We start from the raw sequence: 23,403 nt of genomic DNA on the forward strand, positions 1-23,403 counted from the left end.
GAGGACATATAGACATTGTTGGATATTCAGATGCAGATTGGGCAGGCGATGCAAGTGATAGACGGTCAACATCAGGCTATTGTGTCTTCATGGGTGGTAATCTTGTCTCATGGAAGAGTAAAAAGCAAAGTGTTGTTGCACGATCAAGTACAGAAGCAGAATACCGTGCTATGGCTCACACCACATGTGAGCTCCTGTGGCTAAAATTTCTTAATTCAAGAGTTGCAGTTTTGCAAGGTTAGACATATGGAACTAGTTTGTGATAACCAGTCAGCTTTATACCTCTCCTCTAATCCAGTTTTTCATGAGAGAACAAAGCACATAGAGGTTGACTGTCATTTCATCAAAGAAAAGATCCTCTTCGATATCATCGGCCTCCTCAGTTTGTTCCAAGGATCAACTTGCAGATATCTTTACTAAATCTTTACGAGGTCCTAGGATAACATATATATGTAACAAGCTAGATGCATATGATGTATATGCTCCAACTTGAGGGGGAGTGTTAAGATATTCTAAGATATAGTTTAGATATATTAGTTTATCTTTTCCTAATTTATAGTTTATCTTAATCCCTAAACTTCAGGGATTGTTTCTGATACTTGTCTATTTATTTGATTGTACCCATCAATTCAGAATAATAAGAAATTATTCATATTCAAGTATTATATCTCACTCTCTCTCATGCAATAGCCCTTTGTGCTTGAAACATGGACATTGCACATGCCCACCATACCTGGTACTGAAATTTGACATATATACTAAGAAGAATGTGGAAACAAAGATCGCATGATTATAGAGGCTTTGATACCATATCACAAACCAACACTCCTAAAAGCCTAAGTAGTTAGGTGAAGAGACATAGGAATGTTTTTAATATTATATTTCTAACATAGTGATTTGTATTGCAATTACAGTACAGCTGTAGTATAGCTAAATAGTATACTAATAATAGGGTGTTGCTAATGAGTGCCCTAAGGGTATTGGTTAAAAAGCATTGAATGCTCTCAATTACTAAACAGAACAAGTACTGAATAATTTATGTGTTTTCAATATAATAAATGTTTTCTTTTTCATTAAATATTTTATATTTTTGTTTCCTTAACTTGTGTTTAATGTCATTCTTTAGTATGTGCCAGTTGACATAAAATAGTCGTACTAGAAGCAGGAAAAGATAGTGAATGTTCTGACCGTTTTTGAATGAAAGGAAGCTGAATACTGTCATTGTTTCTCAATTTTATTTGGAAGACTCCTTAAAGAAACATTGGAAAATGCAACTAGCTTTGCTGCATGAAGTTATAAATAAATGAAATGCTATCATGTGTCTTTATTTTGTAGTAAAGGAAATAGCTGGAAACATAAAATTAACATTTTTTCATACTTTTTAATATATAGGTGATGTTTAGCAGGCCTATCCGTTGGATTTTGGCCCTGCATGGAGATGTAGTAGTTCCATTTATGTTTGCTGGGGTGACGAGGTAATTTATTATATTCAGATATTATCTCTATTTTGCCCTCTCTTAAAGCATACGTTTATAGTTGACTTTGTGCTTTTTAGACACCATTTCAACAGAACTTCATGAGTAGTATGCTTACCTTAACTGTTTCCATGTTTCTTGAAGAGATTTTACAAGTTAAATACTGCTGGCAGATCCCTAATTGAAAAGGTGGTTAGTGTGAGTTAGCTGGTTTGAACAGTTGGTTAGAGAGGAAGATAGATGATTGAATATAAAATAATATGAAGAAAAGTAATAAAGATCGGTTGTGGATTTTGGAGTGCAAATTGAGAGGCAGAGTTCAGGTCTTTTGGATGCCCGGGGGGATGGGGAGAGAAGCATACTTTTGTATCATTCTTGATTTCTATGCCATATCTCCTTGGTATTGATCAGAAGCTATTAATTGCAATAAAGATTGTTCTTATTTCTGTTTTTGACTGAGCTACTTAACGAGTACTGTATACTTTTCTATAGAAATTGCAGGAATTGTGTCTGCTTCCTCACACAAACTGGTTCATTTATAGCCAAGAGGGATACGATAATTAGGGAAACTAGGGAAATAACAAAAAGATAAAAATCCCTTAATATCAACCCTAAAGATAAGCTATACATAGTTACTCTATTTACAGATATCTAATCATATTTTTTTACATTTTCTTTGAACTTATCCTCCCTCAGTATTTTTATTTTATAAAAGAAGGCTTATCAGAAGCAGGAATATCATAGGGATTACGGAGTGAGGCATAAGATTTCTTACTAAACAGCCAAAAGTAAAAAAAAAAACATATCAAAGAATAAAACTAGGGAAATAATATCTTGGCCACTTATTCCAAGGCCTAGCTGACTCCCAATTATATAAGTTCTTTTTGGTTTATAGGTTTCCTTTTTATTACCTGATGAGTGAGAATAAAATTACCATGTTTGTTTATATTATGCAGTGGAAACTTGTCTTGTGGTCTCCGAAATACTTCTTCAGCTGTCGTCCAGGTATGTGCCTGAAGCTATTTATTTTGACAACAGCAAATTAGGCTTGTTTTCTTTAGCATTCTCATTTTTATATTATGGTTTTTAATTTGATATGCACTAGAAACAACATATATCTTTGAAAAATCTGTCCATGCCTGCCTGTCTGTCTGTCTGTCTGTCTGTCAATTTTTTTTTGTTTTTTTTTTTTGGTGTAGATTATTAAAATGTATCTGTAGATTATTAATTTACAACGGAAAATCTTCAATAGACCCAAGGCATAAAAAGGTATACTCAACCTTGTTAGAAAAATGACTGATGTATAATCGTGCCTATCACATGCAAGAAACATGTTGCTTCAGATAATTAATCATTTTCAGAAAATTGAGTTCTTAATAACGGATTATAGGGAGATGTAAATCACAAGATTTAAGCTTTGGGGTATGAAATTTTAGAGTACATCAGGTGTTATTTGTGCTAGAATCTGCCCCTAAATCTAAAGCTACATGGATTTTTTTTCCATATGGCCATAAGACCATTATCCAGTGATTATGGTACAGAATAAAGTGTTAAAAAGAGCATAAGTGCTATAGAGATGACAATTGTGTTGGATGAGTGATATTACAAGAAAAGTTAGGGTGGTACTTCCTAAGGTTATAATAGATATATAGAGAGGAGTTGTGTGTGTGTGTGTGAGAGAGAGAGAGAGAGAGAATATTTCTGAAATGGAAAATATGTATTCAAACCGACTGAATAGACAGAGTACATGTAGTTTATATAGAGAGACAACAGCTTCTAACAGAAGCTGTTGGTGTATGACATTAACAGCTATTGGGCCTTTAACAGGAATAATGAAAGTGACTAACAGCACTAACGGACTAGGAATGCAACAGAAAATAATAAAACAGAAAAATGTAAGGTCCTACACTACTGCTGTACATATAAGTAAAGAGTAAAATGAATACTCAAATAGGTTAAGATGCTAGAATCATGCTTGAGATGATTTGGACTTGTGAGAAGACCAATAGAAGCTATAGATAGAAGGGTTGAACAAATGGAGGATAGCCTAATCATTTGAGTAGAGTAAGACCAAAAAAAGCTCCAAGTGAAACCATATAAAAAGATTTTGATTTAAGTAGCCTCTCTGAAGAATTGGCTTTTGATAGAACAAAATGGCACCTTTTGATTCATGTAATTTGGTTGTTGTGGTAGTTCGTTTTTTGCAGTTCTTGGTTTACAATTTGCTTTAACCAAACTATTTCCTCTTTGCAAATTAGTTTTCGGTGATTCTAGTCATGCTTATTGGTGCCTGTGATTTTTTTTTGTACCTTGTGTTGGACTGTTGGGATGATCTGCATATGCTTGAGAAACAAAAGTTTATTTACATTAGTGTCTCTTGGTTTTCATTTTCTGATATAACAGACGCCATACTTTCATTTTTCTTTAATCTGTATTGTTTCCTTGTCCTTTTCTTTGTTAAGAAGGATCTCTTGTCGTCATTTCTTCTTGCACCAAAAAAATAAAGTGCTATTTTTAATTGCAGGTTGATGGTGCAGAATCTTATTCAGTTGCAATGAAAGACGTGGGAATCAATGTTTCAGTCGAGGTACAAATGGATAAGTCATTGATATAAAAAATACATACTTACATATAATTAGTATATCTAAATAATTAGATCCGTACTTTTGGCAGGATCGTAAGAAAATTATTTTTGAGCAATCTAATGCATTAGCAGAAAGTGTAAATGGCCAAATTCTTATTCCAAAAGGTTTGCTTGATGAGGTAAGATTTGTTTGTTCCTTTTGTTCTACATTGTTATATATGTACATTTCTAATAATTTCCTTTTATATTTAATTTTAGGTTGTAAATCTTGTTGAGGCACCTTTTCCTGTGCTTGGAAAGTTTAAAGAAACCTTCTTAGATCTTCCAAAAGATCTTTTGACTATGGTGAGCACTTCACTTAAGTTGCTTTTGCCTTTTCACTTTTGCTGGGTATCCTTGTCACTTTTGATTATTAAGCTAGTTTAAATGATAATTTCATCTCGGATAGTGTTTTCATGAATTTGTTCAAGTTGATGCTGTCTGCATTTTTATTTTTTTTATTTTTTGAACTGATGTTGCAGTATACAAAATTTGCTTGTCTTTTTAATATTTAAATTGTGCGAGTGCCCTCTTTTTTTTTTTTTTTTATAGAAATAAATCCATTAAGAAAGTAAAGTGAAGTCAAATAATATAAGACATCCTCTCAAGAAAATACAATATAAACACTCAAACTAATATTAAATCATGTAACAAGGCATGCCAGTCTCCCTGCATATTTAACACAGAAGGACCTCTAAACAGTCCATTAGGTTGGGACAAGCCAAGAAAGTAACGTTGTCCCAAATGTTTTCTAGAGATGACGAAGTGCCCATTCTAGCACCTATTTCTAGCTCAAGACTACAGAGATGAGAGAACACCAATGATAGCACTGCCACTGAATTTTAGCTTTTTTACAAAAGCCGGGAACCTCTAAGGGAGAGTTTGGTGCATGGAAGTTTTTTTTTCCATGTTTGGAAATCATGATTTATGGAATTATATTTCTTAGGAATGATTAAAAGTTAAAACCCATTTGGTTGGTCATAAATTTTTTGAGAATATTTATAGATGTTACCTAAGAATCAATTTTTTTTACTGTATTAAATAAACAAATAAAGTTAATGTGATATTTTTTACTGCAATGAAACTTTCTTTTTGATTTGGGAATGTTAGATTCCCATGTACCCTCATTGGAACAATTTTGCTGGAAACCTATGTAAAAACATTCCTAGTAAACAATGCTTCTTAGGAATGCTATTTTTTAAATAAAAAATCAAATATGGGAAACTAACATTCTTAACTTTTGATTACTGAGAAAGTTAAAGCTTTTTGTGTACCAAATGCCTTCTAAATGTAATAAGGAGATTTGGGGAAATTGGATATGTCCTTGGGGAAGACCCAATTCTCTTCGAAAATCTCAAACAGCTTGTTTCAGAGAAAATTTGCTACAGAAAAGAATGATTACAGAACAAGGCCATTACAGACCTGTTAGGAGGATGGCAGTTAGGGCTTGCAATTTTGTAGAATGTGATTATTGTCAATCCTATTTTTAGTAGTCCAGACAAAAGATTTGACTTAAGGAGGGATTTGGCTTTACAAATGTGTTAATTTGTATGGAAACTATGTTAGAGAACATTCAGGAACTGAAAACACTACTGCTTTTAAAACCAGGCCAATCATTGAACCTGTGAAGGTACGATTCACAATTTATTGGTCTAATCATTGTTGAAATAGTGATAATTAGATATATTTTTCAAGTTACCTAGATACACGGTATAGCCAGGTTCGATGCATCATAGAAACTAGTAGTATTGTAATTATTCTCTTGTAATTTGTGTTGGCTTAATTATCTTTGTAATACTATTTAAAGGAGAATTGCAGGAATTGTGTTAATATCCACACATATTCTATTTTATTTATAGATTGCAATCAAGGAAATCAGGAAAGACAATCAAGAAAAGGATCTGTAATCCCTAATTTTTAGCTTTGCATATTTTTCATATCTTCAACACTATTGAATATAAATAAATCCATTCTTCTGGGTGGAATACTCACTGAAGCATGTTCAAAAAATAGTTGTTTCTCTCTTCTAACATAATATATTTAGTAATGTAATAATATAAAATCATAAACCAATTTAGGTAAAACATAAATTAAATAAAAGGATAGTTTAATTGAAAATTAACTAAATATTATTAAAAATGTAATTAACTTTAATACAATGTAGGATGTAATAAAGAATATGCATGAAATTAGTCAAATTACCAAGGAAAGTGGGCAGCGTGGTGATTACTGATGAAGGCTAAATGCAACATTCTGAGGAGCATGGTTTAACTCATGGGGGATGAGGTTTTGAATTTTGTGATATAATTTGAACCCATCATTAGTAAAACCATGACTAGTCCAGTAGTCCCAGTTGCACCAATTTAGTGGTTTATTGCACCAGTTTTCAGATGACTACTGTGATATATATGGGTTGATAGATCAATATAATTGGGTCATATTAGATTGAAAAAATAAAAGTAACCAGAAGCTTTAATGTGCCTGATGATTAGTCTTTTGTCTTTGGAATAGTTTTTTCCATCACTGTTGTGTTATTTTGGTAGCTGCTAGTTACTTCACTTGTGTACTAGTAGCCCAATGCGAGAATTGAGTAGTCCACAAGTTAATAATCAGCCTCTGGTTAACATAAATGAAAACCTAAAGGATAATATTAACTTCAGAAATGCTGGCCAAGCTGAAGGCCTACATAGACAGCTAAATTCCTGGTGTTAAGACCCTAATCAAAATACCTGTGACTGAAAGCCAAACTAGTGACATTTGTGAGTCTTCTTGACTTAATTTCCTCTTGATTGTACTGGTTGGATGGGTCATTATGAATTGAAAAGAATAGAAATGCCTCCAGGTTCTGAATATTGAAAATAGAAGCTAACCATTGTGCACCATACCTGCAGGTTATGCAAAAGCACCAAAAGTATTTTGCTGTATGTGATGCTAATGGGCAATTGTTGCCTTATTTTGTTGCCGTAAGTACTTTCCATTAGTCTTCTAGAATAACTACATGTTTTGAAATTTTATTTGTTAAATGATGAGATTTTTTCAGGTTGCAAATGGAACAATTGATGAGACTACAGTGAGGAAAGGAAATGAAGCTGTGCTCAGGTATTCTTATCTCAACTTTTTATCATGTTATATATAGTTTATTGAAAGAGAGGTGCTATGATACCTAGGCTCTCTTCTTGGGTATTAATGAGTTGTCAAACATTTTTTTAGTTTTTGGTTATATTTAATGACTTCTGTCAAAAAAAAAAAAAAAAAACTCTCCATAATGTTTAGGCTACATGTGAAGATACATTACTTTAAATGGTTTATCTTTCTAACACAATGCGCGTTAAGCTTAAGCTTGATGCTCAGAAATACACAATCCTCACTCTAATTTGGGCTGAAATTAAGCTTCATTTAGAAGAACGAGAACAAGAAGGATCAATTCTATCCCATTTTAAGGACCAACCAACCCAAAAGCTTAAGCTAATAAGCTGACCTTTGAATTGTTTTATATATTTAGTTAACTCAAAATATATATTGTGAGAACAAACAAACACAAAATAATTGAAACAAGGTATTACCTGGGTAAAATGGGTATTGGAGTAAGCCTTTATTAAAAGTTACACAATTTTGCTTTTTTACTTTGTTTATTTGAAATGTGTTATTGATGAAATATAAAATCATTCATTTTTCCCTCTCCTAACAGCTTAATTTTTTAGGATAGTTGGTTTATGACATGATATTGGAGCCTCTATAGTTCAGTTCTTCCCACCTTGCGTTCTTACTGCTAATAAGTTAACTTTCAGCACAAGGTAGGTTGGCCTGTGCATTATCTACATTCTATGCCCCAGGCCCAAAGGCTATTGTGATAGGGCACACTAGAGATGTAACATAAAACCTTTCATGTGTTCTCAACTAACAATTTAAGCTTCTGGTGTGACACCCTCTACCCCAACATTAATACACAATAAATGTAAACAATAATTTTTTTTTTCTTTCTTTTTGAGTAAATAAAATCTTTCATAGTTGACAACTTCTTTCATGGATAAAATAATTGTCTCAATTATCATAAGGTAGAAGATTCACATTCGTAACTCATAAATCATAAAAAGGTCAACACGTAAGTATCAAAACTCAAGAAATCATATAAAGGAAAATATAGATTAATTCCAGCAAAGGTGGCAGTGCCTCCTAGTTAGGAATTAATTTATAACTTTTAAATCATGTAATAAAATAGTATGACAAAGATGTATTTTGGTCTTTTCTCAAGAACGTTCAAAATTACAAAAGAAGAGAAAATTAAAGCTTTTAAAAACAATAACATCCCAAAAATAAGCCTAGCTATGCCCGATGTCACATCCTATCAGAGCATGCCCAACTGAAGCCTTAAGCCTCTTCACCAACATCCTCATGATGCTGATCTCCTGCAACATAATTTAAACATATACAAGAACAAGGGAGTGAGAAACAACTCACTCAGTTTTAGGTGAAGAAATAAAGGTTAGATAGCACACACACGCACAACAAATATAAGTCACATGTAAATAATACACATAAATAATCAATATCACATATATACTCATTTATCATGTAATGATATCATGGACTCGACTCATAAATGCATGCATGTGGCGCCATAAGGAAGTTTCACATATCATCACTGGTGACCCTAAGGTACACCTGGTTACATCATTGGTGACCCTAAGGTACACCTGGTTACATCACTAGTGACCCTAAGGTACACCTTGTTAGCATCACTGGTGATCCTAAGGTACACCTTGTTAGCATCACTGGCGACCCTAAGGTACACCTTGTTAGCATGTTACATCACTAGTGACCTTAAGGTACACCTTGTTAGCATCACTGGTGACCCTAAGGTACACCTTGTTAGCATCACTGGTGACCCTAAGGTACACCTTGTTAGCATGTTACATCACTGGTGACCCTAAGGTACACCTTGTTAGCATGTTACATCACTGGTGACCCTAAGGTACACCTTATTAGCATCACTGGTATGCGGCCTCAGCGGCACACCTGGAGTAATATATGCATATGATGCATGTCATACAGTCATTATTTCATTGACTCAACATTTGACTTATTACAGAATTTCATTTAATACATCATATCATCATTTTTCATATTCTTATAATCACAGCTTGTATCAATAGTCCATTCTTAGGTCTCATGTCATTTGTCCATATTTCACATGGTCATGTCATAAATACTCCTCATAAGGTACGCATAGGAATTCACAGAGATCCACAGAAAGCATTCTTATTCATATTAAAACTCAATTATTTTTTTAACATTAATTTCATATTCATTATTACTTTCAACAAGGAACAAAGTAGAGCAAACAGAAAGTAAACAGAACAACAAGCAAGGGATTGGGGGCCAATCCGACAATCAAACTATCCAACAATTATCCTCACACCCCCGAGCGAGGTTTCTCACTCCTCCCCTTACCTGGATAAGCGGAGTTGAAACTAGAGCAGAACCTCCTCTTCTGGATTTCCTCTTCCTTTCTCTCTCTCTTTCTTTCTCTTTCTCTTTCTTTCTCTCTCTTTCTTTCTCTTTCTCTCTCTTTCTTTCTTTCTCTCTCTAAGATTTTACCTTCTTAGTCAGTATAAATTCTTCACCCCTCCTGCCTCCTATTTATAGGCAACCAGGGGTTCCCGGAACGGCCCGTAGTGAATCTAGAACGGCCCGTTCCGGAGCCTTCAAATATACGTAAATTTTTTAACTTGAACGTCCCGTTCTAAAAGCAGAACGGCCCGTTTCCAAAATGCATAACGGCCCGTTCCAAAATCAGAACGGCCCGTTCTGAAGTTCATTTTACACACATTGACCTTTATTGGAACGGCCCGTTTCTAACTAAACTTTTTAGGCACTTTTAGAATCTCGGAATGGCCCGTTTCCCTTTGGGAACGTCCCGTTCTGGGAAAACCAAAATGGGTCTTTTTACATATTTGGAACGGCCCGTTCTGCCACTTCAAAAGCAGTTTATTTCCATTGTTTGGAATGGCCCGTTCCACTTTTGGAATAGCCCGTTCCAGCCTAAAAAAATGAATTTTATATAAAAATTTTCATAAATAATTTTAAATTATTAAAAACCTTTACAATATTCTATAAAACCCTTTAACTAACTAAAATAACTATAAGAAAAGTAATCTTCATAAATAGATAATAATTGATATTGTAATAGTAAAAATTCCGGGGTGTTACAATTCTCCCCTCCTTTTAAAATTTTCGTCCCCGAAATTTACCTGAAAACAGAAATGGATAAGCTTCTCGCATCTTGCTTTCTAATTCCCATGTAGCACTCACTACCTTATTGATGTACAACTCTATCAATCTCTCCAAGAAATGTGTAATGTTTATAAGTACAAGGTGAGCAAACTCGGTAAGCCTATCCATAAAATCAAATTTCTTAAGAATATCATACATAACTACAACTAAGTCCATAGATACAAAATCTTATTTTCAAATTAGGACGTCTAAAGGTTGCAATAAATTTGAAAGTTCTTGGTGTTCTGCCCTAGTTTTCTAACATACTAAGCAAGCATACACAAATTCCTCCACTTCCCTCTTCATCTTAGGCCACCAAAACATTTTCTTAAGGTCTTGGTACATCTTAGTGGCTCCTGGATGGATACTAAGGATACTCTTATGACCTTCTAGGATTCCTCTCTTAAGCTCTGGCACACTAGGAATGCACAACCTATCCTTAAATTTCAACACTCCATCCACTCCAATTATAAACTCACTTTTCACACCTTGATTCAACTTTTCTACTTGACTCAATAAGAAAAGGATCTACCTTTTGACCTTCTTTAATCTCATCTATCAAGCTATTAGGCACTCTCAAAGCTCCCAACTTAATACTCTTAAGGTCAACTTACACCTTAAGTTCATATCCCTAAACTCCTCAATCATATGCAATTCCCTAATCATCAAAGAAGACATTCTCAAAGATTTTCTACTTAAAGGTTTAGCTACAACATTAGCCTTACCGAGGTGATAATTCAATTGGAAGTCATAATCTTTAAGAAATTCTAACCATCTCCTCTACTTCTCTTTTCACCTTAGACCATCACGCTTCCGCTGTGCCACTCTGATACATTTTAGTAACTCTTACATAAATGCTAAGAGTACTCTTTATGTCCTTTCTCTAAGATCATCTTCCTTAATTCGAGTTTACTAGGCACATAGATTCTATCCTTGAACCCCAAAACACCATCAACTTCCACTTGAAAAAGGCTATTTATATTCCTACCAATCTTTTTTTCACTTGGGTCACTAAAAAAAAAGATCTAACTCCTGGGTCCTCTAATCTCATCCATTAATCTATTAGTCCTTTAAACATATTCAATTCAATGTTTCTAAGGGTGAGCTCACACATCACGCTTAAGTTTCTAACATCCTCAATCGAATCCAACCTTTATATCATCAAAAATGATAGATGAATGCTCATCCTACTCAGGGCATTTGTCACTATATTAATTTTACTTTTATAACCCTCTCCACGGATTAGACGCCTAAGTGTAAGTTCACTATGTACTCATACTCGGTCTTCAAGTCTTACCACTTCATTTATACCCCGGGCAACCTCTTATTCACTACCTTGTCCTATAGCCTCATGCCTTGCCACCAAAATAAATCGACTAATTATGCTTATCCAATCCCCTTCAACAATCTACTCGTTACTCGAGTCATACCTAGTTTCCCACTACTAGGAGTAATTTCACAAGTCAAACTTAATTTTCTAATTTGAGCCAAAAGATACATCTCTTTAACCATAAAGAAAGATAAATATAGAGGTTTCTTATTCAAAGCATCGACCACTATTTTAGATTTACCTAGATAACAACTAAGATTAAAATCCTAATCCTTACAATTTCCAACTATCTCTTCTGTTTCATATTCAACTCCTTCGGATCAAACAGATATTTACGATCCTTATGATCACTAAATACCTCAAACTTAGAATTATACTAGTAATGTCTCCAAAATCTCAAGCGTAACTATTACAACCTCTAATTCAAGGTCACGGGTAAGGTAATTTCTCTCATGAATTTTCCATTACCTAGATGCTTAAAAACATAACTTACTACCTTTTTCTTGCATCAATAATCCACTCAAACCTGTCTTCAAAGCATTACTATATACCACATAAGACTTACTAGAATCTGATAATATTAACATTAGTCAATTTTTTTCCTTAAGAGTTTGGAAAATACTCTCACACTTACTATTCCTTAAAAGCAACTATCTCTTCCTGATCAATCCAGTCAAAGGTAAGGTTATCTAAGAAATTTCCTCAATAAATCTCCTATAATAATAAGTTAATTCAAGAAAACTCATATCCCCACTAACTGACTTTGGTATCTCTCACTTAAACACAACTTCTACCACAGATAGATCTACATTATATCTCCACTAGAAATTACAAGACCTAGAAAGTTCACCTCATACAATAGAAATTCATACTTAGATAACTTGGCGTAAGGCTGTCTTGGATATATCTTCACCCTTAATTCTAATATGATGATATCAGATCCTAAGGTCAATCTCACTAAACACACAACCTTCATTAATTCATCCCTAAAGTCATCTATCCACATATCAACATACATGCATATCAAGTCATATTAGAATGCCTACTTTAAACCTTCATATATACCATCCATAAGCATGTACATGAACAACCTTTACCACATAGCATCATACAACCTTAAACAACCTCTCAATCCACATGAAAACATCCCAAAACATCTTAACAAAGTCAATTATTATCCTTGCATTGCCTACTAACCCGAAAACATTATTATACAGCCTAACTTCTCCTCGCAACAACTATCAAAGAAAACAACACATAGAGTTCTACTCATCCACGTGATCTCAACCTATCACCAAAGAAAGCTAAATGAATAAGCTACAACCATGGTAGTAAGTATCGGATGTATCGCGATTCGTATTGTACGATACGATACGATTTCGAGCTTCCGTGATACGAATCGCAAGTTGTCTCGTTTTTAATTAAGAATCGCATGTGAATCGTGCGTATCGTTGCGTGAATCGGAAAAATCGCGATTCTGGACAAAATCGCACGATTTCGAAACAGCGGGTCACGCCTCGAAACTAGATCGAGTCACGCGCGACCTGATTCTGGAAACCCTAAAAAAAATGCAGAAAAGAGAGGGAAAGTGCCGATCCTTCACCGATCTGTCTTCTTCTCCGACGAATCTCCGTCGATCTGTCTTCTCTGACAGCGACTGTGTCTCCTCCGGCGGTGACTCTGTCATCTCCGGCATATGCAACCTGTCTTCTTCAAAGAAAAGTTGGGCCAAATGGGCCCAAATTTTATTTTATCTTTTGATTTGGCCTTCACTATTTTGTTTTAAGAAGGTAACTTCTCTTTATTATTAATTATTATTATAATTCAGATAATATTTAAAGTAATAAAAAATTTAATATAAAACCTTAAATATTTTGTTTTCTTAATTTTTTTATTATTTTGTTTAACTACTATAAATTTTAATTATTGAAATTATTTAATGTATAAATTAAGTTATATTTCTATTTTTCTATGTATATTATTAATTATATGTATTATAAATTATTTAATATTTATATATATATGTAAAAATAAATAAATTAGAACATGTTTATTATTATTAACTATATATTAATGTATGATTTTATTTTTTATATTTGTTTATATATATATATATATATATATATTTTTTTTTTTTTATTGATCATGAATCTTACGATTCACGATACGATTCGATTCACGATTCAAAATATAAGCTTTCCGATACACTATTTGTATCCCGATTCAACTACCATGGCTACAACTCTTAGGGAGACATGGGATTTTAAAAGGATCATCTTCTTAGCTAAAAATTCAAAAATCACCACAAATATATTCAACGCTTACAACTAGACCTTTGATCACCAAAGTAGCTATAACTGGGGTGCAAACATCCCCTACACAATAACGCATCAACATCTAGGCCACAAAATACCTCAATCCTTCCAAACTTACTCCTTTCCACAAATTCATATCAAAGTTTCCCACTACAAACCAAACAACTCACATATTCAGTACAAAAGACTAAGAAAATAAAATTCACATGCAACCATCAAACTCTAGAAATCATCAACACTTCAATCTCTCCTTAAGAATACTAAAACTCCAATTCTCAACATACATCATCCTTGGATTCAATCGCGACAACTGTAGCTTTCAAAAATTTCACCAATCGTAAACTCTTAATACACTAAAAAAAAATCAATGTCTTACCAAAATCTAAGGCCTCATAGTCCCTACAATATTAGCACAATATCTCGTCTACTACTCGCACATATGCTTGCAACACAAGCGATATCACTCAGCCACTACTTCTTACATAAGCAAGAAGTATCAAACAAATAAGCAATCATAATAATGAAGAAGAGCGGTCATAATGGTATTAGCTACAACTATCATGACTATCATTCCTCTAATTACAAAATAACTTAACAATATCAAACTCTACAATATCAGCACAAGGAGAACATCATCATCATTATCAAAGCAAAGCGTCATCAAAGTATACAACAAACAAAATACTGTCAGAGTACACAACAGAATCACGATAAGTACATAACTCACGGCCGATTGGATCGACCTGCTCTGATACCACTAAATGTGACACCCTCTACCCCAACATTAATACACAATAAATGTAAACAATAATTTTTTTTCTTTTTCTTTTTGAGTAAATAAAATCTTTCATAGTTGACAACCTCTTTCATGGATAAAATAATTGTCTCAATTATCATAAGGTAGAAGATTCACATTCGTAACTCAAATCATAAAAAAGTCAACATGTGAGTATCAAAACTGAAGAAATCATATAAAGGAAAATATAGATTAATTCTAGCAAAGGTGGCAGTGCCTCCTAGTTAGGAATTAATTTATCACTTTTAAATCATGTAATAAAATAGTATGACAAAGATGTACATTTTGGTCTTTTGTCAAGAACGTTCAAAATTACAAAAAAAGAGAAAATTAAAGCTTTTAAAAACAATAACATCCCAAAAATAAGCCTAGCTATGCCCGATGTCACATCCTATCAGAACATGCCCAACTGAAGCCTTAAGCCTCATCACCAACATCTTCATGATGCTGATCTCCTACAACATAATTTAAACATATACAAGAACAACAAGGGAGTGAGAAACATCTCACTCAGTTTTAGGTGAAGAAATAAAGGTTAGATAGCACACACACGCACAAGGGAGTGAGAAACATCTCGACTCATAAATGCATGCATGTAGCGCCATAAGGAAGTTTCACATATCATCACTGGTGACCCTAAGGTACACCTGGTTACATCACTGGTGACCCTAAGGTACACCTTGTTAGCAGGTTACATCACTGGTGACCCTAAGGTACACCTTGTTAGCATCATTGGTGACCCTAAGGTACACCTTGTTAGCATGTTACATCACTGGTGACCCTAAGGTACACCTTGTTAGCATCACTGGCGACCCTAAGGTACACCTTGTTAGCATGTTACATCACTGGTGACCCTAAGGTACATCTTGGTAGCATGTTACATCACTAGTGACCCTAAGGTACACCTTGTTAACATCACTGGTATGCGGTCTCAGCGGCACACCTGGAGTAATATATGCATATGATGCATGTCATACAGTCATTATTTCATTGACTCAACATTTGACTTATTACAGAATTTCATTTAATACATCATATCATCATTTTTCATATTCTTATAATCATAGCTTGTCTCAATAGTCCATTCTTAGGTCTCATGTCATTTGTCCATATTTCACATGGTCATGTCATAAATACTCCTCATAAGGTACGCACAGGAATTCACAGAGATCCACAGAAAGCATTCTTATTCATATTAAAACTCATTTATTTTTTTAACATTAATTTCATATTCATTATTACTTCCAACAAGGAACAAAGTAGAGCAAACAGAAAGTAAAACAGAACAACAAGCAAGGGATTGGGGGCCAATCCGACAATCAAATTATCCAACAATTATTCTCACACCCCCGAGCGAGGTTTCTCACTCCCCCCTTACCTGGATAAGCGGAATTGAAACTAGAGCAGAACCTCCTCCTCTGGATTTCCTCTTCCTTTCTCTCTCTCTTTCTCTTTCTCTCTCTTTCTCTCTCTTTCTTTCTCTCTCTTTCTTTCTCTTTCCCTCTCGTTCTTTCTCTTTCTCTCTCTAAGATTTTACCTTCTTAGTCAGTATAAATTTTTCACCCCTCCTGCCTCCTATTTATAGGCAACCAGGGGTTCCCGGAATGGCCCGTACTGAATCCAGAACGGCCCGTTCCGGAGCCTTCAAATATACGTAAATTTTTTAACTGGAACGTCCCGTTCTGAAGTTCATTTTACACACATTGACCTTTATTGGAACGGCCCGTTTCTAACTAAACTTTTTAGGCACTTTTAGAATCTCGGAACGGTCCGTTTCCCTTTGGAACGTCCCGTTCTGGGAAAACAAAAATGGGTCTTTTTACATATTTGGAACGGCCCGTTCCACTTTTGGAACGGCCCGTTCTGCCACTTCAAAAGCAGTTTATTTCCATTGTTTGGAACGGCCCGTTCCACTTTTGGAACAGCCCGTTCCAGCCTAAAAAAATGAATTTTATATAAAATTTTTCATAAATAATTTTAAATTATTAAAAACCTTTACAATATTCTATAAAACCCTTTAACTAACTAAAATAACTATAAGAAAAATAATCTTCATAAATAGATAATAATTGATATTGTAATAGTAAAAATTCTGGGGTGTTACATCTGGAATAGTTGGTTTATGACAAAGTGAATCTTCAGAGATAATGGGATATAACCTAACTGTCATGCCCATTGGATCCAGTGCTCTTTTAAAATGGATGGAGGAAAGGAGAGTGCTATTGTTTCTTAAATTCTCAAGAATAAAATTAACATATTTGCACAATTTAATGTGTTCATTTCATGTTTGTAATTTTATGATTCTAATTGCAGGGCTCGCTATGAAGATGCTAAGTTCTTTTATGAGATGGACACTCGTAAAAGGTTTTCAGAATTCCGAAAGCAACTGAAAAATATTCTCTTTCATGTAAGTTGCAAATTAAACTTTTAGTTTAGCTAGGTACTTGCATGAAAAACACCTACCAACCAGAATATATATTTTAAAAAAGTATTTTGAATAGTTGAATGAATGGCCTTTTAGTTTACTAGTTTATTTTCTTCTAAATCAGGTTAAATAATTTCTCAAAATTTCATTATGGATGTTGAGAAGAGAATAAGGGAAAAGTTAGAGACTTATGGTACCTTGTTTATTTTGATAACATGGAATGGAACAGGAGAAGCTTGGAACCATGCTGGATAAGATGACTCGTGTTGAAAACATGGTTACTAAGCTAAGTTGCACCCTAGATATCAATGAAGATGTGCAACAAATTATTCAGGATGCTGCCTCCCTAGCTATGTCTGATCTTGCAACTGCAGTTGTCACTGAATTTACCTCACTTTCAGGAATTATGGGGCGTCACTATGCCCTTAGAGATGGATACTCAGAGCAGGTTGTTTAATTTTTGGTTGGCTATTATTTGGTGATCTAAAAAATCATTTGTTGCCCTTGCAATCTTTAATACTTCAATGCATCTATTTGGTTACTGGCTAGTCGCTACTTAATTTGTGTACATAATTTTTCTTTTCTTTGTCACTTTTTATCTTGCAGATTGCAGAGGCCTTGCATGAGATTACACTTCCTAGATTTTCTGGGGACATGCTTCCCGAAAGTGATGCTGGCATAGTTTTGGCAATTGCTGATAGGTTAAACTGATGCCAGAATATAAATATCTATCCTGTTTATTTTAGTGATAATTCAGATTTACAGTGATTGAGATTTGCAGGGAGAGTTGGTTAGATGTGTTCTCCTTCTAACCAATCTGATTACAATTTAAATTCAAAAATAAAAAAGATAAGATAGGAAAGATAAAATATTAAGTATAAAAAGATAAGATCGGTAAAAAAAAAAATCTATCTTAAAGGTTATAAAATTAATTTATTCTAAAATATACTGACAACTTTGACTATAGTAGTTTCCTTCATCATGATCCTGTAATTAGCAAAAGAATCACCTATGCTATATTGCTATTGCATCCCTCCCAGAGTCCCCTTTTGTCTAATTCCTTGGTTTTCTTATTTCTACTAAAGAACTTTCTTTCATTGCAATGTGAAATGAGTTTATAGTACAACTTGTTATAAAAGTAGCATATCTTCTGACTGATTTTGACAACACAGCTTACAAGATATGATATTTGTCTGCAGATTAGATAGCCTGGTTGGTTTATTTTCTGCTGGTTGTCAACCTAGTTCGACAAATGATCCATTTGGTCTGCGAAGAATCTCATATGGTCTTGTAAGTATAATTCTTTGTCTAATTTTCATTCATTTTCTTTTCTATTTTTCCCCTAGAAACATAATTACAAATTCTGGAAAGAATTGCTTGCACTCAAAGAGATGCACTATATACTCCAGGTGCAACTATTGGTGGAAAAGAATAAAAATCTAAATTTTAGGAAGGCCCTGGAACTAGCTGCAGATGTCCAGCCCATTAAAGTAGATCCTCATGTAATAGATGATGTAAGATGAAAGTCTTTCATAAATTTCAATGTCTGCTTGCTTCTGGTGATTGAAATCTGATGATCAGATTTTTCCCTTTAGGTACATCAATTTGTTACTCGAAGATTAGAGCAATTTTTGGTATGTATTATGTTCGTGATATTTAGTTCTTCTCTTGATTACAATTATACTTTTCATAGTCATCTTTTTAGTCAAAGAATTTTCTTTGTTTCTTTAAAGCCAACTTTTTAGCCAAATTAACTTTTAAAAACATAAGGTCAATGGCTTGAAGATATACTTCAACTATTTTACACATTGTTCTTCGTTAGCAAAATAGGGTATGGTTGGGAGGGGGGGTTAATGTTTGATTTTGATTATTTTTTGGGGAAAATCTTTTTTTTTCCAAAATATAGACCATATTTACCTCTTGAATTGTTTCTCATTTAGAAAACGAATGACTTTACACTTATACTAATTACCAGATTAAGAATGTGTATTTGGGTCTAACTCAACTTTACCAAATTGGCTTGTAAGGGCAGGGTTATTCCCACTTATGTTACAGATGAGTAATTGCTCTTGATACTGTGTTGAAGATAAAGATGAGAGAAAAATCAATATTATTGATGTCTTTTGCCACTTCGCATGATGTAAGCAACTTATTTTATATAGTTGCTTTAAGTGTACAAGACACACTACTTTCAATAGAAAGAGTACAATGTACGCTACACACTACAAGAGTACAGAGCAAGCCAAATAACATCCCAATAGAGATCTATGCTAAACTCCTTGATTGTGAGAGTGACTTGGACATATGTCACTGACTGTAATCAACAAAAAAAAGAGTAAAAACAATGCTCCAATATAATCTATCTTGATTTTATCTCTAGTTGATCTTAAAAAGTGGGTTGGAGCCTAACTCAACTCTACAAAACTGACTTGTAAAGTGAGAGTTGTGTTCTACTTATAAATACTTAATTTGTCTTATCTTTAGTCGATGTGGGACTTGAGTGAGTTTTTTTTCCAGTACACCTCACATCCAGTACTATTAGACTTGGTATGTGGATAAATGGTGGATGAACCCTTTTAATGATCTAGGATAAGTGAGACTTAGATTTTTCCTAATACACTCCCTTGTGTTTAGCATTATGGGACTTGGTATGTGGATTAATAGTGGGTGATCCTTTTAAAATGGGTCTAGATGGCTCTGATACCATCTTAAATAGTGGGTTAGGGTTTAACTTAACATTACAAAATCGTCTTGTAAGGTGAGAATTGTCACCTACTTGTATACTCATCAATTGTCTTATCTTGATGTAGAACTTAAATTTTTCCTAATAGTCAATAGCGGTTGTTGCGGCCGCAATCGCGGCGCGTCGGAGCGGAGCGGCTCTGTGCCACTTCAAAAAGTTTGTTGCGGAGCGCTTTGAAGGAGCGGTCGGAGCGGCCGCGAAAGCGGCAGAGCGTGGCGGCGCGATCGTGGGTGGGCGACGAAACTTCTCTTCTTTTTCCGGCGGATCTCCGTCGATCTGTCTTCTCCGACAGCGGCGCTGTCTTCTCCAACAGCGGCTCTGTCTTCTCTGACAGCAACTGTCTTCTCCGATGGTGGCTCTGTCTTCTCCAGCATCTACAGTCTTGTATTCTTCTAAGAGGGAAGCAGTGGCGATGGTTGCTTGAGTCTCATGATTAGAAGGTGGAAAAATAATTAGGGTTGGGCCAAATGGGCCAAATGGGCCAAGTTTTATTTTATCTTTTGATTTGATTAAGGGCCTTTTACTTCACTATTTTATTTAGAAAGTAACTTCTCTTTATTATTAATTCAGATAATATTTTAAGTAATAAAAAATTTAATATAAGACCTTAAATATTTTGTTTTCTTAATTTTTTTTATTTTGTTTAACTATTATAAGTTTTTATTATTAAAAATATTTAATGTATAAATTAAGTTATGTTTCTATTTTTATATGTATATTATTAATTATTTGTATTATTAATTATTTAATATATATATATATATATAAATTAAAAAAAAAAAATAGAATAATGGTATCCCACTATTTATTATTTGAGGGAGAGGAAGACTTTAATCTTGATGAGGAAGAAAATTAAACTATAATGTTTAATTTTTTATTTAGAGCTTTAACACTTTGTTTTGAAAACATTTTATATTATGTATTGTTTGAGTACTATGAACTTTTAATTATTAAAAATGTTTAATGCATGAATTTAGAGTTATTTTTTGTTTTTTTAGCTTATATATATATGTTAGATATAATTTTATCTTATAGTTTTTATCTTATGGGCCTAGGCCCACTACTTTGTATTTAAACACATCTTGTGTTTTGCAATACAAAAGGAATATGTTCTCTCCATTCACCATTACTCTCAACATGGTATCAGAGCCATTTAGATCCACTTTAAAAATGGGCCACCCACCATTGATGCATGCCTCATAGGTATGAGGGGGTGTATTGGGAAAAACTCAAGTCCCGCCTATCCTAGATCATTAAAAAAGGGTCACCCACCATTTATTCACGTACCAAGCCCAATAGTGCTGGACGTGAGGGGGTGTATTGGGAAAAACCCAAGTCCCACATCGACTAGAGATTAGGCAATTGAATAGTATATAAGTGGAAAGCAACCCTCACCTTAAAAGCTGGTTTTGTAGGGTTGAGTTAAGCTTAAATCCACTATTCTAACATGGTATCTTAGCCATGGCTGCTCTTCGCCGTTGGCCTCTCTATCAACTGGATGTTAAAAATGCCTTTCTTCATGGGGATTTGCTTGAGGAAATTTATATGGAGCAACCTCCTGGGTTTGTTGCTCAGGGGGAGTCTTCCGGTTTGGTATGTCGTCTCCGCAAATCACTTTATGGTCTTAAGCAGTCTCCAAGGGCATGGTTTGGTAGATTCAGTACTGTAGTCCAACAGTTTGGTATGACTCGAAGCGAAGCTGATCATTCGGTATTTTATCAACATTCCCCTGCTGGGTGTATCTACTTGATAGTCTATGTTGATGATATTGTTCTTACCGGTAGTGATCATCATGGCATTTCTCAGATAAAACAACATCTTTGCCATCACTTTCAGACAAAAGACCTTGGTAAACTTCGGTATTTCTTGGGGATTGAGGTAGCGCAATCTACAGATGGAATTGTAATATCTCAAAGAAAGTATGCATTGGATATTTTAGAGGAAACTGGGCTAATGAATTCCAAGCCCGTTGATACACCTATGGATCCTAATACCAAACTTCTACCGAGTCAAGGGGAGCCTTTCTCAGATCCCGAGAGATACAGAAGACTGGTTGGGAAATTGAATTATCTCACAGTAACTCGTCCTGACATCTCTTTTGCGGTTAGTGTGGTGAGTCAATTTCTCAAATCTCCATGTGCAGGACATTGGAATGCAGTCATCCGCATTCTGAAGTATATCAAAGGTGCTCCAGGAAAAGGTTTATTATATGGCTACAACAATCATACTCAAGTTGTGGGATACTCAGATGCAGATTGGGCAGGCTCTCCCTTTGACAGGAGATCCACCTCAGGTTATTGTGTCTTTATTGGCAATAACTTGATTTCGTGGAAAAGTAAGAAGCAGAATGTAGTGGCAAGATCTAGTGCAGAAGCAGAATACCGTGCCATGGCCTCTGCTATGTGTGAGCTTATTTGGCTCAAACAGTTGCTTAAAGAACTGAGATTTGGCGAAGTTACACAGATGACTCTCATATGTGATAACCAAGCTGCCCTTCATTTGCCTCAAATCCAGTATTTCACGAGAGGACCAAATACATTGAGATAGATTGTCACTTCATTCGTGAGAAGATTTTATCTAGGGACATTACTACTCAGTTTGTTAACTCTACTGATCAGTTGGCAGATGTCTTCACCAAATCATTACGGGGTCCTAGGATTGATTATATTTGTAACAAGCTTGGTGCATATGATCTATATACACCAGCTTGAGGTGGAGTGTTAGATATAATTTTATCTTATAGTTTTTATCTTATAGTTTTTATCTTATGGGCCTAGGCCCACTACTTTGTATTTAAACACATCTTGTGCTTTGCAATACAAAAGGAATATGTTCTCTCCATTCACCATTACTCTCAACAATATATATTATTCATTATTTAATATATATAAATTAATATTAAAATAGCGGTTATCCCGCTCCGCGTCATCCCGCTATCCCATTTTTAGGGTCGACCGCTCTGCTCCGCTATCCGGGATTGACTATTATGGTTAGTATACTTTTTTAGCATACTACTGCTAGGAACCAATAATTAGGAAAGAGAAAGAAAAGAAAGATTTTATTGAATATGTTGAAAAGAACACAAAATAGGAGAGAAATATCTCCTCCAAGGGTTTCCCCTTCACAAAGGATTTCTCCTTTCACAAAGAGCTAATGCTCAATTTACAAATGTGGACAAATCTAAATGTCTCACCTCTACCAAATAACCTCCCATTTATAGATGTGATGGGCCTAGCCCATGATGTCTTTCTAGCTAATAACTATTTTAATTCCCTTTATTCTATATCCTAACAACTACAGTAGGGTGCACAAGCTCTTATGCTGAGCTTGCTGTATTCTATTCTTTTCTTTATTTTGTTAGGTTTGTTACTTTCTCTGTTATAAAGCTTCTTTAGTACACTATCCTAAGGAGTGTCATGTATG

The 23,403-nt window shown here is 34.4% G+C and overlaps 1 protein-coding gene across 4 annotated transcripts in view; it reads left to right on the forward strand.

Annotated features, from left to right (window-relative positions):
* EDD1 (glycine-tRNA ligase) overlaps positions 1-23,403 on the forward strand; it is a 53,818-nt gene that overhangs the window by 26,124 nt on the left and 4,291 nt on the right. For all 4 annotated transcript variants that reach the window (XM_083070687.1, XM_083070688.1, XM_083070689.1 and 1 more), the window contains 13 exons: positions 1,393-1,475; positions 2,432-2,480; positions 4,000-4,062; positions 4,149-4,238; positions 4,318-4,404; positions 6,990-7,061; positions 7,139-7,197; positions 17,126-17,219; positions 17,467-17,685; positions 17,844-17,938; positions 18,437-18,527; positions 18,647-18,751; positions 18,833-18,871. In XM_083070687.1, the coding sequence (XP_082926813.1) occupies positions 1,393-1,475; positions 2,432-2,480; positions 4,000-4,062; positions 4,149-4,238; positions 4,318-4,404; positions 6,990-7,061; positions 7,139-7,197; positions 17,126-17,219; positions 17,467-17,685; positions 17,844-17,938; positions 18,437-18,527; positions 18,647-18,751; positions 18,833-18,871 (1,146 nt within the window). The remainder of the gene's footprint in view (positions 1-1,392; positions 1,476-2,431; positions 2,481-3,999; positions 4,063-4,148; positions 4,239-4,317; positions 4,405-6,989; positions 7,062-7,138; positions 7,198-17,125; positions 17,220-17,466; positions 17,686-17,843; positions 17,939-18,436; positions 18,528-18,646; positions 18,752-18,832; positions 18,872-23,403) is intronic.

Source organism: Cajanus cajan, chromosome 3, assembly GCF_000230855.2.
Source record: "Cajanus cajan strain Asha chromosome 3, NIPB_CcT2T_4, whole genome shotgun sequence".
NCBI classification, from domain to species: domain Eukaryota; kingdom Viridiplantae; phylum Streptophyta; class Magnoliopsida; order Fabales; family Fabaceae; genus Cajanus; species Cajanus cajan.